General features: G+C 41.8%; 1 protein-coding gene across 2 annotated transcripts in view; it reads left to right on the top strand.

Moving 5' to 3' along the window:
* Nucleotides 1-2,050: 2,050 nt before the first annotated feature.
* Nucleotides 2,051-18,313, top strand: part of PSMB7 (proteasome 20S subunit beta 7) — a 63,329-nt gene continuing 47,066 nt past the window's right edge. For both annotated transcript variants that reach the window (XM_049115053.1, XM_025475099.3), the window contains exons 1-5: nucleotides 2,051-2,205; nucleotides 2,616-2,709; nucleotides 3,938-4,035; nucleotides 5,850-5,990; nucleotides 13,830-13,945. In XM_049115053.1, the coding sequence (XP_048971010.1) occupies nucleotides 2,144-2,205; nucleotides 2,616-2,709; nucleotides 3,938-4,035; nucleotides 5,850-5,990; nucleotides 13,830-13,945 (511 nt within the window). In that variant the 5' untranslated portion in view covers nucleotides 2,051-2,143. The remainder of the gene's footprint in view (nucleotides 2,206-2,615; nucleotides 2,710-3,937; nucleotides 4,036-5,849; nucleotides 5,991-13,829; nucleotides 13,946-18,313) is intronic.

Here is an 18,313-nt window from a genome sequence, read left to right on the forward strand (position 1 = left end):
AGAGAGGAAGTATATCTGGTCCATCTTGTGTTCATTCCCTTTGGGGCTGAGCCCAGTGTAGGAGTGAGAGACTTTGATGAATGTTGTAGAAGAAATCCTTCATCCTAGGATTATTTATTGACTCCCACAGTGTCCAGGACATGTCAAACTATGACTTGCCCTGTCTGGGTCTTATGGGCATGAGACTTTTTCATCAGGATATTCCCGTTGAACCAGGTAGGCAAGGCTTTATTTTCCTAATTCCATACAAAAGACCCAGAAAAGTAATGAAAGAGAATTTAACCTGTGACAAATATTTATCAACCACACAGTTGTGAAAGACTCTGTAACTTCATTCCCCCATACCGAGGCTGTCACTTACTTGCTATGAAATGAATATATTAACATTATTTATTGAAAAGCTGCTATATGCCAGGGACACACACTTTCCATGTACAGTTTTCATTTCTCACAGCAGCCTCTCACAAATGGAAATAAAATTAACCTAACACAAAGTTCACCATTTAAAAATGTGCAATCATATAACCATCACCACAACCTAATTCCAGAACATTTTCATCACCCTAAAAAGAGACTTTGTGCCCATCCATCACTCCCTGTTTTTTCCTCCCTCTATATCCTGCAAACACCGATCTAGTTTCTGTCTTCATGGATTCGCCTAGTATGGATTTCAGAGAAGTGGAACCATACTATGTGCATTTTTTGGTGCCTAGCATCTTTCGCTTTTGCACAATACTGTTTTAAAAAACGATTTCATTTATTTATTCATGAGAGATGCGGAGGGAGAAGCAGGCTCCCTTCGGGGAGCCTGATGCAGGGCTTGACCCCGGGACCCCGGGACCACGACCTGAGCCGAAGGCAGATGCTCAACCACTGAGCCGCCCAGGCCTCCCTAGCACAATACTTTCAAGGTTCAGCCCTGTTGTAGCACTTATCAATGTTTCCTTCCCTTTTATAGCTGAATAATATGCTGTTGTGTGGACACACCGCATTTCGTTTATCCATTTATCAGTTGATGGACATTTGGGTTGTTTCCATTATTTGGCTACGCTAAATTATGCTGCTATGAGTATTTGTGTACAGGTTTTTGTGACCATAAAAACTTTGATTCTCTTGGGTATATACTTTAGAGACAAATTGCTGGGTCTGTGTTTACCTTTTGGGGAATTGCCAAACGATTTTCCACCAGGCACGTATGATGAGGATTCCAGCTTCCCCTCGTCACCACCAACTCTTATTATTTTCTCTTTTTGATTTTAGCCATTCTAGGGAGCGTGCGCTGTCATTTTGATGTGCATTATTTTTTTTTAAAGATTTTATTTATTTATTCATAGAGTTGCAGAGAGAGAGAGAGGGAGAGAGGCAGAGGCACAGGCAGAGGGAGAAGCAGGCCCCATGCAGGGAGCCCGATGTGGGGCTCGATCCCGGGTCTCCAGGATCACACCCCGGGCTGAAGTTGGTGCTAAACTGCTGCACCACCCGGGCTGCCCAATGTGCATTTTTTCAATGGCCAATGACGTTGAGCATCTTGTCACATGCTTCTTCTTGTTCTCACTTCTCAGCAGCCTTTTGAGGTAGCTCTCATCCCCGTTTGGCAGCAGAGGAAAGAGGTTCAGAGTTGAGGGGACTTGCTCAGTGCAAGGAGGCGGTGGGGCTGTCTGTCTCCTAATTAACACGGAGTGTGGGATCCCTGGGTGGCGCAGCGGTTTGGCGCCTGCCTTTGGCCCAGGGCGCGATCCTGGAGACCCGGGATCGAATCCCACGTCGGGCTCCCAGTGCATGGAGCCTGCTTCTCCCTCTGCCTGTGTCTCTGCCTCTCTGTCTCTCTGTAACTATCATAAATAAATAAAAAAATTAAAAAAAAAACCACGGAGTGTGATTCACAGTAGAAACAGCTCTGTCTGGTCCGCAGGAGTCTGGTCTCCCGAGCCACCAGCTTGGACAAGTCCTTTCCCTGCCCCGGCGTCAGTTACACCTCCGCGCCACTTGGGGCGAAATACTCCAGACACGTCGGGGCTCCTCTAGGAAGCCAGAACTCGAAGATCAAAGGCCCCGGCGCGGAGCTCGCCCCGCCCCTTCAGCGCAGGTCGCCGCCGGCGCCGGAAGTGCTTGGCCCTCCGGGCGGAAGCACTTTCTCGGGAAGATGGCGGCGGTGTCAGTGTATGAGCGGCCGGTCGGAGGCTTTTCTTTCGACAACTGTCGCAGGTGCGGCCGTGCCCGGGGCCGGGTTCCAGGCGGGAGCGGGAGTGCGGTGCCGGGGTCGGAGCTGGGCCCGGGTCTGGTCTGGGAAGTCCCAAGTGAAGGGTGCACGGCGGGGCTTGCGGCCTGCGCCCCGCGCCCGGCGCCCCGCGGCCCGTGTGACTCAGGGGAACGAGGGCCCCTCGAGGGCGAGTGGGTTTCTCTTGCGGCCGAGCCCGCCCTTCCACTTGCCCAGCGCACCCGGCCAGGTTCCGTCTCTGCCTCTTTGGGCGACACGCGACCCCTCGGCGACGCACTGCACGTCGAAAAACGCGACTCTAGGCCTGATGTTGGGGGGATTCAGCGGCGCTCTCGGTGCCAGTGCGGAGCGATGTGGCCCTGCCCTTCGACGCTTTACTCTCTCCCTGTTCTTTCAGAAATGCCGTTTTGGAAGCCGATTTTGCGAAAAAGGGGTACAAGCTTCCAATGGCGCGGAAGACTGGCACGACCATCGCGGGGGTGGTCTACAAGGTGAGCTGGCACAGGCCAGGAGCGGCGGTGACGACGGATGACGGGAACCGGGCCGCTTGGTTTCCTTTGACTTCTCCGGTCTCCGTCAGGGAGGGCTTATGTTTCAGAGAAGGGAAAAGGATCTTTAGCGTTTGTCTGGAGGTTTCGTGCGCCTAAAAACAGTTTATATTCTTTGCTCACTTTTTAGAGTTCTTGACGTGAGACCAATCCTTTTTTTTTTTGTCTTTAAGACACTAATTTTTTTTTTTTAAAGATTTTATTTATTTATTCATGAGAGACACAGAGACAGAGAGAGGCAGAGACACAGGCAGAGGGAGGAACAGGCCCCATGCAGAGAGCCTGACGTGGGACTCGATCCCGGGACTCCAGGATCAGGCCCTGGGTCAAAGGCAGGCGCTAAACCGCTGAGCCACCCGGGCTGCCCCTAAGATACTAATTTGGGAAGCAGGGTTATTTAATGGGAGAACGCAAGATTTCGGGTCAGACAGGTCTGTTTAACCATGTGACTTTTATGCTACTTCCAACGTTGGGCAAGTCGCTTTCCTCCTCACCGCCGCACTTCCATCAAATGGACACAGTAATTCCCGCTTTAAGTTGTTGAGAGGGTCAAAAGAGATCGTGGTTATTGTTGTTTAAGAGTGATGTCACTTCGAAAGAAATTGACAGAGGCGGCTATTCCAGTGGAAGGATTTCTGCATCTTTTTTTTTTTTTTTTTTTAATTTTTATTTATTTATGATAGTCACACAGAGAGAGAGAGAGAGGCAGAAACACAGGCAGAGGGAGAAGCAGGCTCCATGCACCGGGAGCCCGACGTGGGATTCGATCCCGGGTCTCCAGGATCGCGCCCTGGGCCAAAGGCAGGCGCTAAACCACTGCGCCACCCAGGGATCCCCGGATTTCTGCATCTTAATCCAGACGTTTGCCATATTAGGTCTGTGATTCGTAAGGAATTCACTGAATTTGTGAGCCTCGTTTGAACACAGGAGTGATAATTCCTGCCACCCACTCGGGATTCACCCGATAGCGTTATAACAAGGCTTTTCTTGAATTCTGAAAGTATAGCACAATGTTTTTGGAAGGAGTTTCAGCTGGGGGGGGGGGGGGGCGGGGGCGGGTGGAGGTTTGGGGAAAGCAAGGTATGGCCAACATTGTTCTTCCTAAACCAGAGTAGAGAGCTGTGTTTTATATATGTGAAATTGTTTTAAAATGTGTTTTTTTGAAAAATAGGATGGCATAGTTCTTGGAGCAGATACAAGGGCAACTGAAGGAATGGTTGTTGCAGACAAGAACTGTTCAAAAATACACTTCATATCTCCTAACATTTAGTAAGTATCAATTGGTTTGAAGAGCTCTTATGTTTTCAAACTTGTCAGGGCTAAAACTGAATTTACTTTGTTCCTCATGAAAACCTGTTGTTTAACTTGTATTTTCTTTTTTTTTCTTTTTTCTTTTTTTTTTTTTTTGGTCTCCTTTGAATGGTATTTTCATCTGCCCATCACTTAAGCTTGTCACCCACAAGTTTTCTCTTTGCTTTAGTCTTTAATTTGCTTGGTTCCCCGGTTATGCTTTCTGTATGCCTCTTGAAACCATTCCCTCCGCTGAAGCCTTAGTTCACATTCTTGTTTCACAGCAGGACTATTGCAGCTGTCATTTAAATGACCTCTGCCTTTGGTCTCTTTATCATCCACCATTTTGCCATATTGGATTTTGTAAAACACAGATCTGATTATATCCCTTTCCTCTTTAAAAATATTTCAAGGGATCCTTGGGTGGCGCAGCGGTTTGGCGCTTGCCTTTGGCCCAGGGCGTGATCCTGGAGACCCGGGATCGAATCCCACGTCGGGCTCCCGGTGCATGGAGCCTGCTTCTCCCTCTGCCTATGTCTCTGCCTCTCTCTCTCTCTCTCTCTGTGTGACTATCATAAATAAATAAAAATTAAAAAAAAAAATATTTCAAGAGGGATCCCTTGGTGCCTCCGCGGTTTGGTGCCTGCCTTTGGCCCGGGGCGTGATCCTGAAGTCCCGGGATCAAGTCCCACGTGGGGCTCCCTGCATGGAGCCTGCTTCTCCCTCTGCCTGTGTCTCTGCCTCTCTCTCTCTCTCTCTCTGTGTCTCTCATGAATAAATAAATTAAAAAATCTTTAAAAAAACATTTCAGGAGACGTCTCACATTTCCACACTGCTTTCAGAATAAACTCTGTAGCATGGTATTTAATATCTTGCACAGTGCCACAGAATTTTACCTTTTCAGCTTATTTAGCTGCCATCACCCTCTTAAAACCAGTTACACCAGATTGTCCCTGTTCCCCTCATCTCCAAGCTGTTTCACCTTTGCTTTTGCCAGTCCCTCTGCTTAGAATTGCCCTTTGCTCTTTGTTTATACAGTGTTTTTATTCTTTTAAATCCAGCTCATGTGATACTTCTTCTCAAAGATCAGAATTAATCACTGTCTCTTCCAGGTTCCCATAGCATTTTGTACCTCTGCTGCAGTATCGTATTATACAAGGTATTAGAATTTTTGCCTATTTTTGTCTCCTCCACTCAACTTTTTTTTTTTTTCCCTCCACTCAACTTTTAAATCAAGGGCTTAGATTGTGTCCTATTTTCTTTATTCTCAGCACTTTGTTATGATGGGTACCTGGTAGTAAACACTTGGTAAATGTTAAATTGCAAGGCTTTTTAACATGCCTTGTTCTTTGGTACAGCTTGGATATATTTTTATAGGATTAATAAAATGCATAGTCTGTTAGAGGCATAGAGGCTAATGATTTGAAATGTTCTGTCAGGCCACAGAAAATACATTTGCATATAACTAGATGCATAGTCTCAGTTTCATATTTAAGTTTTTTTTTTTTTTTTTTTTTTTAATTCATGAGGGACATGAATTCGGCTCCCTGTGGGGAGCCGAATGCGGGACTGGATCCCAGGACTCCGGGATCACAACCTGAGCCAAAGGCAGACATTCAACCACTGAGCCACCAGTTTCATGTTTTTTTAAGATTGATTAGTTACAGTGCAGAATATACTAAAAAACGTCTCTCTGTGTACCTGAACTTACTGGAAGTTATCCGAGAAGTTCCACTTCTAATTGACCCCTTTGGTAATTGAATTTCAGCTAAGTTTCTAATTGTATTTTTTAGTTGTTGTGGTGCTGGGACAGCTGCAGACACTGATATGACAACCCAGCTCATTTCTTCCAATTTGGAGCTCCACTCCCTCTCCACTGGCCGCCTGCCCAGGGTCGTGACGGCCAATCGGATGTTGAAGCAGATGCTTTTCAGGTAAGGCTTTAGGGTAGGGATTTCCTTTTTTTTAAAATTTAATTTTATTTAAATTCAATTAATTATCATATAGTATATTACTAGTGTCTTAGGTAGAGTTCAGTGATTCATCATTTGCATGTGACACCCAGTTTCATCACATTACGTGTCCTCACTCAGTTACCCCATCCTCCCACCTGCCCTCCTCCAGCAACCTTAGTTTGTTTCCTAGAGTTAAGAGTCTCTTATGGTTTGTCTTCCTCTCTGATTTTGTCTTATTTTATTTTTCCTTCCCTTCCCCTATGATCGTCTTTTGTTTCTTAAATCCCACATGTGAGTGAAATCATGTAATTCTATCTTTGATTGACTTATTTTGCATAGCATAATAGCTTCTAGTTCTATCCATATCATTGCAAATGGTAAGGTTTCTTTTTTTTATGGCTGAGTAATTTGTGTATATGTATATATCATGTCTGTCCATTCATCTGTTGAGGGACATCTGGGCTCCTTGCATAGTTTGACTATTTTGGGCACTACTGCTGTAAACATTGGGGCGCAGGTGCCTCTTCGGAATACTGTGTTTGTTCCAGGATGGGGATTTCTGTAGCATCTTTTTCTCATATCTTAGATTTTCAGCTGAGGGGATCTTGGAAGCTAGAGGAAAAACATTCAGAAATACACATTTTATTCTAGAAATCAGTTGTTACCATTTTAATTTCAGAAGGCTTTTGATGATGTATTTGAATTTATGGGGTCTATCTTCCCCCCCATGAATAAATTGCATGTGACGAACTGTCATTTCCAGAGGCATAGGGCATTATTGGATTTAAAAAAAAAAAATTTCTCTTTTGGGACGCCTGGGTGGCTCAGTGGTTGAGCGTCTGTCTTCCGCTCAGGGCGTGATCTTGGAGTCCCGGGATCGAGTTCCGCATCAGGCTCCCTGCATGGAGCCTGCTTCTCCCTCTGCCTCTCTCTCTCTGTGCCTCTCCTGAACAAATAAATAAACTCTTAAAAAAAAATCTCTTTTATTTATGGTAAAGTTAGAACTGGACAGAACCTTTGAGTTCATTTTGTGAACACAGACACAAATGATTGTTTTCGTTCTCCCTCTTTTAGGAACAAAATTACAGTGAAATGAAAAATTGTATTTGTAGGCACCTGTGAGTGGATATAACATTAATATTAGTGCACATTTATCTATCTCTTTATGCCATACCCTGTGCTTAGTGCTTTATGCATGGTTTCATTTTATCCTTTTCAGTCTGAGATAAGGGCTGTTAACATCTCTAATACTGAAGTGAAGCTGAGTCTTAGGGAGGTGTAGTTGCCCAGCCAACCTGACCTTCACACCCTGCTGCTGACTCCCACCCATTGCACTCTTAGTTTTGTCTCCTTTCTTCCTTAATCATATCATTACCTCACATTAGTATAGGTCTCTTCTTTTTCAGAATCTGAGTCTGTTTCCTCATTTGCTCTTTTGCTCCTCAGAGAGGGAAGAGAGCCCCAGTGTATTAGAGCAGAACTAGGAAATACCCTGGACGTTCAGCCGTAGTTTAGAATTCCAGTTTCTCCCCTTGGGACCTGCATTATCTCTAACAGAGTCCTTTTCCTTCTTTGTAGATTTGTATTTTTGTTTTTGTTTTTTTTGTTTTTTACTTTTTATTTATGATAGAGAGAGAGAGAGAGGCAGAGACACAGGCAGAGGGAGAAGCAGGCTCCATGCACCGGGAGCCTGACGTGGGATTCGATCCTAGGTCTCCAGGACCGCACCCTGTGCCAAAGGCAGGCGCCAAACCGCTGTGCCACCCAGGGATCCCCAGGTTTGTAGAATGTAGAATCAGAGTGCTTTTTTTTTTTCCTTTGAAGTTGATCAGAGATGTTTATTATTCTTGTCCTCATTCATTAGGCAATCTACAGAAAATATATATTTTTTTTCTTATTTATTCATGAGAGACACAGAGGGGGGCGGGGCAGGCAGAGAGAGAAGCAGGCTCCATGCAGGGAGCCCATTGCGGGATTCGATCCTGGGACTCCAGGATCACGCCCTGGGCCAAAGGCAGGTGTTCAACTGCTGAGCCACCCAAGCGTCCCTAGAAAACATTTTCTTTATCTCAGCCTGAAGCAGTAGCAGCTGCATCCAGGCCTGTGAGATTAGAGGGAAAGTAAAGGTTGTGAGCTGGCAGCACACAGGCCATATTCAGGTTGTAGAGGAATTGTATTTGGGTTACAGTGGTGTTTTTTTTTTTTTTTTTTTTTAATAGTGGCTAATAATTATAAATAGGAAGATAGGAATAAAAAAATCTGGATTTCTGGGTTAAAAAATTTTTTTTTAATTAATTATTTCCCGGCTTCATCTGAAAAAAATTAATAAAGAGGATGGGATAATAGGTGGCAGTAATCTGGACCTAAGTAGTAGATGTTGCCTTTAGAAGTGGGAGCATATGCTCTGGTCAGTTAGTCCCTGCCTAGTTTTACTTCCTTCCTGCCTCTTGCCTTTCTTTGAACTTGCTGGTTTTCATCTGTGAGTCTAGCATGGCCCCGGGCTCTCAGCAAGTGGATATGAGGCACAGTGGAGCTGTGCAGCAAGGCCTGTAACATAGTTCCTGTTTTACAGGTGAGAAGACCAGGATTTAGGAGTCTATGGGCAGGAAGCCTAGTCATAACTACCTAATCCATGCTTGGCTGTACCTAACCCTTATGTGGGTGATTTCCACTTATTTATGTGCATGGTCATGTTCCTAATCCTGGATAATTATTGCCTATCAAATAAATTCTCCCAGTAGAGTGTGAGAACTTGTTAAAGCACATGGTTGTCAAGATTTCTGAAAACATTTGTGATTTTGGTTTCAAATTTAAAGCTCCCTCTGGTGGTTTGTGTGGTGCATTACATTTAAAAGACTTTTTAAACTTGTAAAATGGCAGTAAGTAGCAAATTTTCAAGATTCCTTCCAGTGTCATTTAAAGCATCTAGCTAAACTTAGCAGATGTTTCTGTTAATCTCTTTAGAATGTTTTAGGAATTCTAAATTCACTTTTTTCAGTGTTTTATTTTTAGTTTAACATACTTTATAAAAATTAAATTTTATCAAAGTTTTGAGAGGAACATTTTCAAATTTAACCAGGATGATTGTGGTTCATTATGTTTCCTGACATTCTTGATGAATTACATAAAATGTAAAAGTGGTATAAGGGAAAAAAGCATAGGATTTCACTTCAGAAGTTTGGTTCAGGTCTCATCTAAAATGCTCAGAGTTTTGTAACCTTGTGCTGTTCACCTTACCTACCTACCTTTCTTTCTTTCTTTCTTTCTTTCTTTCTTTCTTTCTTTCTTTCTTTCTAAGATTTTATTTATTTTTTCATGAGAGACAGAGAGAGAGAGAGAGAGAGAGAGAGAGAGAGAGGCAGGCTCCATGCAGGGAGCCTGATGTGGGACTCTATTCCGGGACTCCAGGATCATGCCCTGGGCTGAAGGCAGATGCTCAACCGCTGAGCCACCCAGGCGTCCCTCACTTTACCTTTCTTAGCCTCAGTTTCTTCTTTAGTAAGATGAAGATAATAGTTTCTGACTCTTCTGACTTTGGAGGAGGAAATGAATAAAGAAGGAAAGCTTAACAACAATGCCCAGTATAGGGCCTAATGCCCAGCGCAGGGTCTGATGCCCAGTTGGATCCCCATAAAACTCAGAGGCTGGATGTATTTTTCTTGGTGTATGATTCATTTTTCCCTGAATAACCCATTTCTGAGTCTGTGAATCAGTCATAAAAGGGAGTTTGATAAGCAGAAGTGGACATCTTTTACCTTACATAAGCAGTAGTTTTATTTTACTTGGGTGATGGCTGGATGTAGATGATGAATATGTGACTTGTTCCCTCTGAGCATGAGCCTCCTAGTTGAGTCTAATAGAAATCTTTGTGGTATATTTCTGTATTCCAAAAACTCTTTGAATATATAGAGGCTCTTATTTATTATATTAATTGTGTTTTTTTTCCCCTTTGAAAGTAGCATATATTCTACTTGCTGGAGTCCAAAGAGTTCATAGAATACATAGAGTCTATACTCTACTGGGAGAATTTATTTGATAGGCAATAATTATCCAGGATTAGGAATATGACCATGCACATAAATAAGTGGAAATCACCCACATAAGGGCTAGGTACAGCCAAGCATGGATTAGGTAGTTATGACTAGGCTTCCTGCCCATAGACTCCTAAATCCTGGTCTTCTCACCTGTAAAACAGGAACTATGTTACAGGCCTTGCTGCACAGCTCCACGGTGCCTCATATCCACTTGCTGAGAGCCCGGGGCCATGCTAGACTCACAGATGAAAACCAGCAAGATCCAAGTATATTCCAAGTACAAAATTTGGAAAATTCTGAAAAGCCCAAAAGAAGAATAAGAATTTTACAGTTCAGGGAAAAATCATGTTTTGGTTGGCTGGATATACTTCCAGTCTTTAGTTTGTTCACTCCTTCATTTGATCCTCTTTTGCTTCCTTATTATTAGCACATGTTCTCAGTAAAACTTAAGGTGGAAGATAGAGATAAACTAAAAAAATACAAAAATCATCTGAGTTCCTACCATCCATAAGCTGTTGGTGCTAGCGGGTTACTATATGCCTTTCAAGGTTTTTTCCGTTTACTAATACATGGTTCTTTAAAAATGGGGTCATAGTTGTATATTCTGTGCTAGAATACAAACTGATCTTTTCATCTACCAGTGCGTGTTGAATATAGTTTTCATTTGGAGCATTTCAAAATGAAAATTAACTTTAAAAACATTACTGTAAAAGTAATATGTGATTATTATAAAAATTTCCAACACTGTGGAAATGTGAAAAGAAGGAAATAAATGTCAGCTGATGTTTTGTTACTTAGACACATACATTGTAAATCTTTGAGAACTATTTTTGCAGTCCTTTTATACCATGATATTTGCTCATTTATGTATTTACAACGGTGGAATCCTATGTGTTGTTTGGTAACTGACCCTGTTCACTTTAAAGCATATTGTGAATGTTGTTTCCATTAGTAGAAGAGTACAGCATCCAGAGTTTTACCTTGAGCCCATAGAGGAGTTCTGGAGACCTGTGACCCTCCTGACATAGTAAAAAAAAAAAAAACGAAAAAAAACAAACCTCTATATGTACACTTACTATAAGTCAGGGTTCTACAATATTAATAGTTTTTCAAAGGGGTCTGTGACCCATAAAAGTTAAAGAACCACTGATGAGTATCAATTTCTGCTGGTATCACAGTATTCCATTCTATAGATATAGCATAATTTAACCAATTTTGAACTTTAATTAACAGTATTTCTTGTTTTAAGGTATTATAAGGTATTCTATGAACCCTTTGGAACATAAACTTTTTAGGTACTTAACTTGTGTGATTAATTCCTTATGCTGTATTCTAAAATAAATTCCTAGAAGTGGAATTACTGAGTCAAAGATATGCACATTTAACATTTTGATACATATCGTCAAACCTGCCCTTGAGAAAGGTTGTACTGAGTTGCACTGCCATCAGTGATAGAGAAAATGTCACACGAGTGTTGCATAGCTATCTCAGTTTATTTAGCTAATTCTCTCCACTTTTTTGGCATCCTAAACAGTATTGCAGTAAACATTCCTGTGCATTCATTTCTGCATATTTGTCTGATTATATCCTTAGAATTTGATTCCTGGAAGTAGTTTCTGGGTCAAAATTTTTTTTTTAATTTTTTTAAGGGTTTTATTTATTCATGAAAGAGAGAGAGGCGAGAGACACAGGCAGAGGGAGAAGCAGGCCCCATGCAGAGAGCCTGATATGGGACTCGATCCTGGGTCTCCAGGATCAGGCCCTGGGCCGAAGGCGGCGCTTAGCCGCTGAGCCACTGGGGCTGCCCCTCTGGGTCAATTTTTAAGGAATACAGTAACTTGCCAAAATATCTTAAATTCTTTTAAAGGCATCACACAGAGGTTATATTTTAGCTTGGAAGGGCATTAACTGATTATTATTGACCTTATATAAATAGCCTGTTTGGGTAGGCAGTTGGTGTAGTGGGTCAGGCACTGGACTGGGGTGGGAGTGGTGGGTCTGGTGATTCCCACTCATCCCAGAGCCCTGTGACCTAGTCTTAACCCTGCTACTACCTCACATGGCTTAGGACCAGATTCTTTTCCTCTCTCTAGGCCTCTGTTTTCTTTTGAGACTGTTTCTGAACTCCTTTCCTGCTCTTTAATTTTCCATTTAAAACTGGAATATTCTTCCTTCCTCTCTTTCTCTTTCTTTTAAAAGATTTTACTTTTTTAAAGTTGTTTCTGTACCCAATGTGGGGCTCAAGCCCACAACTCTGAGATCAAGAGTTGTATGCCTTACTGACTAAGCCAGCCAGGCATCTTTGAAATAGTCTTTCTGAAATCAGTTTGGTAGTAAGGGAATAGGGGAAATAATTGGACTTGACTATTCTGGTTACCTAGAGTGCTTCCTGATGAGTAGTTATGTCTCATACAGTCTACAGTTAGGATTTGGATTGGTTCTTGTGTTTTTTTTGTACCAAGTGTAATGATTATGTTGTTAGGCAAATTCATTATGTGTTGGTTTCATTTTTCTTCCCAAAAAGCTAAAGACTCATGGTGGAGGAATTTAAATCCACAAGTTGATTTAGTGTGGCAATTCTAATGGTAAAAATTGGAACCAAATATAGGGAAAGCAAACTGTAGAAGTAGAAAACCAACCAGGTGAAGGGTCCAAAGGAACAAATACATGCATAATTGAATGGAGGTAGGATGGGGTGGAAAATGTATTCCCATCCATGTTCCTTAAGAGGCTTAGCTTCATCCTGTGGGCAGTAGCAATGGGTTTTTTAGGTTATTGTGGAGTTACTTTGTCATTCACTTTTCAGCATGATGAAACATTTTTCTTTTACTCAATAAGAACGTATATCTATGATTATAATTTTGTGAATTTTTTCAAAAGAGAAGGTGTTTAGATATGAGCCATTTTCCTGTGAGGTTATGGTGAGATGAGGTTGAGAATTTGAACAGCTTGAGTTTAGCAGCTCTTCAATGTTAACTTTGAAAGTAGTTGATTTGCTGATCACTGAGAGTTGTGATGGGAAGAGTGCTGATAAATTGTGGAGTAAGCCAAACTCAGCTATGAGAGATTGGGCTGGCACTTAACGTCTTTGGGTTGGTTTTCTCTTCTCTAAAGTGAGAGTGGTGTTTGTTTTTTCTTTCTTTCTTTCTTTTTTTTTTTTAAGATTTATTTACTAATTTGAGAGAGAGAATCTGAAGCAGATTCTGCGCTGAGCACAGAGCCTGATTGGGGTCTGATCTCGTGAGCCTGAGATCATGACCTGTGCTGAATCCAAGAGTCGGATGCTTAACGACTGTGCCACCCAGGCGCCCCAAGAACGATCCTCTTTTAAAGGGAGCAGTATGGGCAGCCCAGGTGGCTCAGCGCTTTAATGCTGCCTTTGGCCCGGGGTGTGATCCTGGAGACCCGGGATCGAGTCCCACATCAGGCTCCCTGCATGGAGCCTGCTTCTCCCTCCGCCTGTGTCTCTGCCTTTCTTTCTCTCTCTGTGTCTCTCATGAATAAATAAATAAAATCTTAAAAAAAAAAAAAAGAGAGAGCACTATGACTGAGGAAATAGGCATGTTGGAAGGCCTCACAGGATTGAGTCTGGGCTGATAGTGGATGTCCCGACTTAAATTCCTTCTGTTTTGTTCCCTTAAAAACAGTAACCATTTAATGAAACAGCAGTGTAAGAAAAGCCTTTTTTTTTGTCTGGCTTCTATACAGCTTTTGGTTAAGTGTATAGTGATGCAATGTAGACTCATTTTTTTTTTTTTTTTCTTATACATACTCTGATCACCAGGTATCAAGGTTACATTGGTGCAGCCCTAGTTTTGGGGGGAGTAGATGTTACTGGACCTCACCTCTACAGCATCTATCCTCATGGATCAACTGATAAGTTGCCTTATGTCACCATGGGTGAGTGTAAACTTTCCCTGATGTTTCAGAATCCTCTTATTTACCAAGGTGGTCTCTCTCTCTCTCTCTCTCTCTCTCTCTTTTTTTTTTTTTTAAAGATTTTTATTTATTCATGTAGGAAGCCTGATGTGGGACTCGATCCCAGGTCTCCAGGATCACGCACTGGGCTGAAGGCGGTGCTAAACTGCTGAGCCACCCGGGCTGCCCAAGATGGTCTCTTAAAGAGCTAGTCTATTTCCTGTTGGAGGAGCCAGAGCAATATAGTGCATTGACTCATTCTACATACACTTACTGAGTTCCTCTTACAGAGAAGGTGCTGTTGTAGGTGCTTAGGATATAGCAGGGAACAAAATTTAAAGATTCTTGCCTGCAAGGAATTTGTATTTTAGTGAGGATAGATAGATAATAACAACTATTATAAATATATTAATGTTAGAAATTGATAGGTATTAGGAGAAAAAAGTAATGCAGGTGATACTGTACTACAGTTATGCAAAATATTACTTTTGGGGGAAACTGGGTCATGGGTTTACAGAAACTCAATGCATTATTTCTTTTGTTGGCATGTGAATTTACCATTATTTCAAAACAAAAAGAAAAACTAATGCAATGTAAGGGGACTTCAGAGTGTTGAGGTGGAAGGCAGATTATAATGTTAAATAGGATGGTCAACGTAGTTGTCAAGGTGAGAATTGAGTGGAGGGAAGCTAGACTGGAGGCCTCATAGTGGGAACATGCCTAGGAAGTGGATTGAAGTGTTCTTTTTAAGCTATGGTGACTGGGCCCCTCCTAATTTCTGAGAGATTAAAGCCATTTAATTCCTCAATGAACCTTGGCTTCCTCACCTGTGGAATAGTATCAATAGTATTTATATATGCCGATATTTATAATGATTAGAAATTATTAGAAATATAAAGAATCTGGCCCTGTGCCTGGCCTTTAGTAGTAGGTACTCTTTTCAGACCAGCTTTTTTTACATTGGTACTTTTAGCTCTCAATGCTAGACAGGAGTATATATATTTTTTAAGATTTTATTTATTTGAGACAGAGAGAGAGAGAGCGAGCGAGAGAGAGAGAGAGAGAGCGAGCGCACATGAGCGGTGGAGAGGGGAAGAAGCAGACTCTACTGAGCCAGGAGCTCAATGCAGGGCTGGATCCCAGGACCCCAGGATCATGATCTGAGCTCAAGGCAGACACTTAACCAACTGAACCATCCAGGTGCCCCAAGAGGTGTTTTTTTTGTTTTTTTTGTTTTTTTTTTTAATGACCACCAAAAAAGGAGTGATAAAATTGAGATTTTCAAATTTTAACTTTTATTTTAAATTTCTGAGTCAAGTTGTACAGATACAGAAACTTGAACAGGTTATGTATAGCTGGTATTTTTCCAGCTGTTGTTTACCTCTTACATTTTTTGTCTTGGTATCTTAGCTCTGAAGAGCTAGGAAAGTGTTACCTTGAGTAGTTTGGAAATTGCCAGTTTGAGACCTTTCTGTTCCATTGTGTCATCTAGCCTCTTAGAAGGTTTTATACAACAGATGTTCCCTGTTTGTTGGGGAGAATGATTTACCCCCAGATACCATATGGATGAGTCTTTGTAATTATTTTAAAATGAAGTAAAATGAATTACTTAAAGTAATTTTAGAATTGTTCTGAACTGCTTTATTCAAATATATTTGTTATCTCCATCAAAGTACTATTTTTATTTCTCCCTGATTGATGCGTTTAAATAGTGGGAAAGGTGAAATAGCTTTTTTCTTTTCTTTTCAGTGGTTTCTTTTTTTTTTTAACTGAAAAAAAATTTGTGCTTGCAGAAAAGTAACCGTAACGTGCAATGAGCAGTCATATGCACTCTTTTTTTTCCCCATATACACTCTTTACTTCTATTTGTTAACGTTTTATCACTCTTGTTCACTCGTATGTTGTCATTGTTATTCTTAATTTTTTGTGTGGAATCATTTGAGAATAAGTAGTAAGGAGCAGACACCATTATCCTCCACCTCTAAATCCTTTATGATGTTCTACATTACCTTGATAAAATCATCACATTCAGGAAATTTAATGTTGTTACAAAGCAGGTTCATTTTTAAGGCGGGAAAATTGAATTGGTTTCTTTTGCTTTTGAGCTATAGTAATTTGACTTCTGAGCACAATCCTGAATTTAGGAAAATTTGTTGAAAGCGAGCAGTCAAGCAATGACACATTGTGTGCTTTCCTGGCCAACAGCGATGTTGCTGTTCCAAGTCTAGTGTGAACCCAGGGTGATGGTTCCACAGCCTTGAGTTCATAGCACGCTTCTGTTTAGAAATCGTTAAACAGTTTGATTTTGTTATCATAAAAGACAGGAAGGATTAAGGAGGAAATAACTGTAACATTTGATTTTAATACGCAAGTAAATAATTACTTTAAGCTTTGGTTTGTTCATTTATTTATCAACTCTTCCTTGCCTTCTGTGTCTAGGCACCATGGCAGGCTCCACAGATAGAGATGGATGTGTGGATCTTTGCCCTCAGTCTACTCACAGTGTAGTGAGGGAGCCAGATGTATAAACTGACAAGGGAAAAAAAGAAAAAGAAAAACTGACAAAGACAGTACAAAGGGGGAGGACCAGGGGAGAAAGGATCACATCGAAGTGGGAGGACTTAAGGAAAAGTTTCACTTCACATGAACTGAGTCTTTAAAGAAGCCAAAGTTACTTTTGTTCATTTATCATATACTTATCTGGCATGCACTGGGTTCAGGCACTGTGCTAGGAGCTGGGAGTACAGTGGTCAGCACAGCACCTGCCCTCAGAATTTACAGCCTCATGTAGGTGACAGGATTAGAAAAATCCATACACGTCATCTAAAAGAATGCACAATGCTAAATGCCTGGAGGAGAAGAACAGCAATGAGAGGAACAGGAAGGACTGTGGATGATGGCTGTTTGGAAGTCCTTACTGAGCAAAAGAGATTAAAACATTTTATAATGAAGGTAATTTACGAACATGATAAACCGTTTAAGTGGGGATATTACGTGAAAAGTGTGTGTTTCATATCCCTCCTCCAAAGTAACCACTCTTAAGGGTTTGTGTCTTTTCCAAAAAATGTTTTATGAAACATTCATATATCTCTACCAGTCTCTCCCTATTAAAAATAAATGAAGTCCTACTATACACAGTTTTTCTCTATTGTTAACTTGTTCATTATTAGCACATGTAGATCTATATCCTAATATCACTAAGGATGCATTATATGGCTTTATCATGATTTATTGACCCATTCTATTGATGCATATTTTGGTTATCAGATTTTTGCAACACAAATGTCTTGTTTTACTTAGGTAAGTACAGACTTCAGATAAATTACTAGTGGAATTTCAGGCTTAGACTATGAGTATGTATTGCTCAGAATTCTCTGTTGCAAATAGTAGAATTACTGAATGATTTAAGAAAAGAAGATTACGTTGTAGAGGATAGTAGGTGACTCCCAGAATAGCTGGGAGATCAGGCACTGGGTTTGGGGCCCAGAGCTGTGTCAGAAATCATGCTGCGGAATAGGCCCCTGCAGGTGAGTGCAGAGTGCTCCAGACTGCACTGCTGCCACAGCTGGTGCTGGGGCCTGGCTCACTGCTTAGCCTCCCTGACAATTTCAGGAACCCGGTCTTCCTGCCATCCCTTTTACCACTGCCAGAGTGTTCCTTATAGGGGAGAGTGAGTGCTTCTGATTGGTGAAGCTCATTCATTCATTCCTAAAGTGCTGGGATTCCCCAGATATAGGAAGAGACTCATACTGTACATATTGCCACTGATCAGCCCAAGAAAGTGACAGAGGGCCATATAGTGCATTCTGCTTTTTGAGAGATGTTGCCAAATTATCCTCCAAAAAGGTTGTCCTAGTTTATATTTCTACCAAGAGAATATGAGAATGCCTTTCTCTTAACAACCTTACCAACACTGGGTATTTGTGCCAGTCTGATGTGTGAAAGATGGGAAGTGGTAACAGTAAGCTGAGACCTGAATGGTAAGTAGGAATTAGCCAGGAATTCTGCTGCCCTGCTCCCTTTTCCCAAGGAAGGACTTCAGGCCCTGTGTGCACTAGGGTCTGGTGTGGTCGAACTGAAGGGCCAGAGTTTGCCAGATGGATGAGGCATGTGCAGTGGGTAGGGGGAGTGTTCGGGTAGGGGGAGTGTTTAGTGCAGGGGCTGCAGCCGAAGCAAAGATGTTCTAGAGGGTGGAACAGAGATATGACGAGAAAGCTAGGCTGGAGAGAGTCCCAGTGATACAGGCCCAGTTGTTTGGATTTTGCCCTTGAGATTCCCATCTAAAGTTTTCATGCCAGAGAAGGATGGGATGAGATTGGCTTGTTAGAAAGAACAGTCTTACGGCTGCAG

The sequence above is a fragment of the Canis lupus genome, chromosome 9 (genome assembly GCF_003254725.2).
Source record: "Canis lupus dingo isolate Sandy chromosome 9, ASM325472v2, whole genome shotgun sequence".
Taxonomy (NCBI): Eukaryota; Metazoa; Chordata; class Mammalia; order Carnivora; family Canidae; genus Canis; species Canis lupus.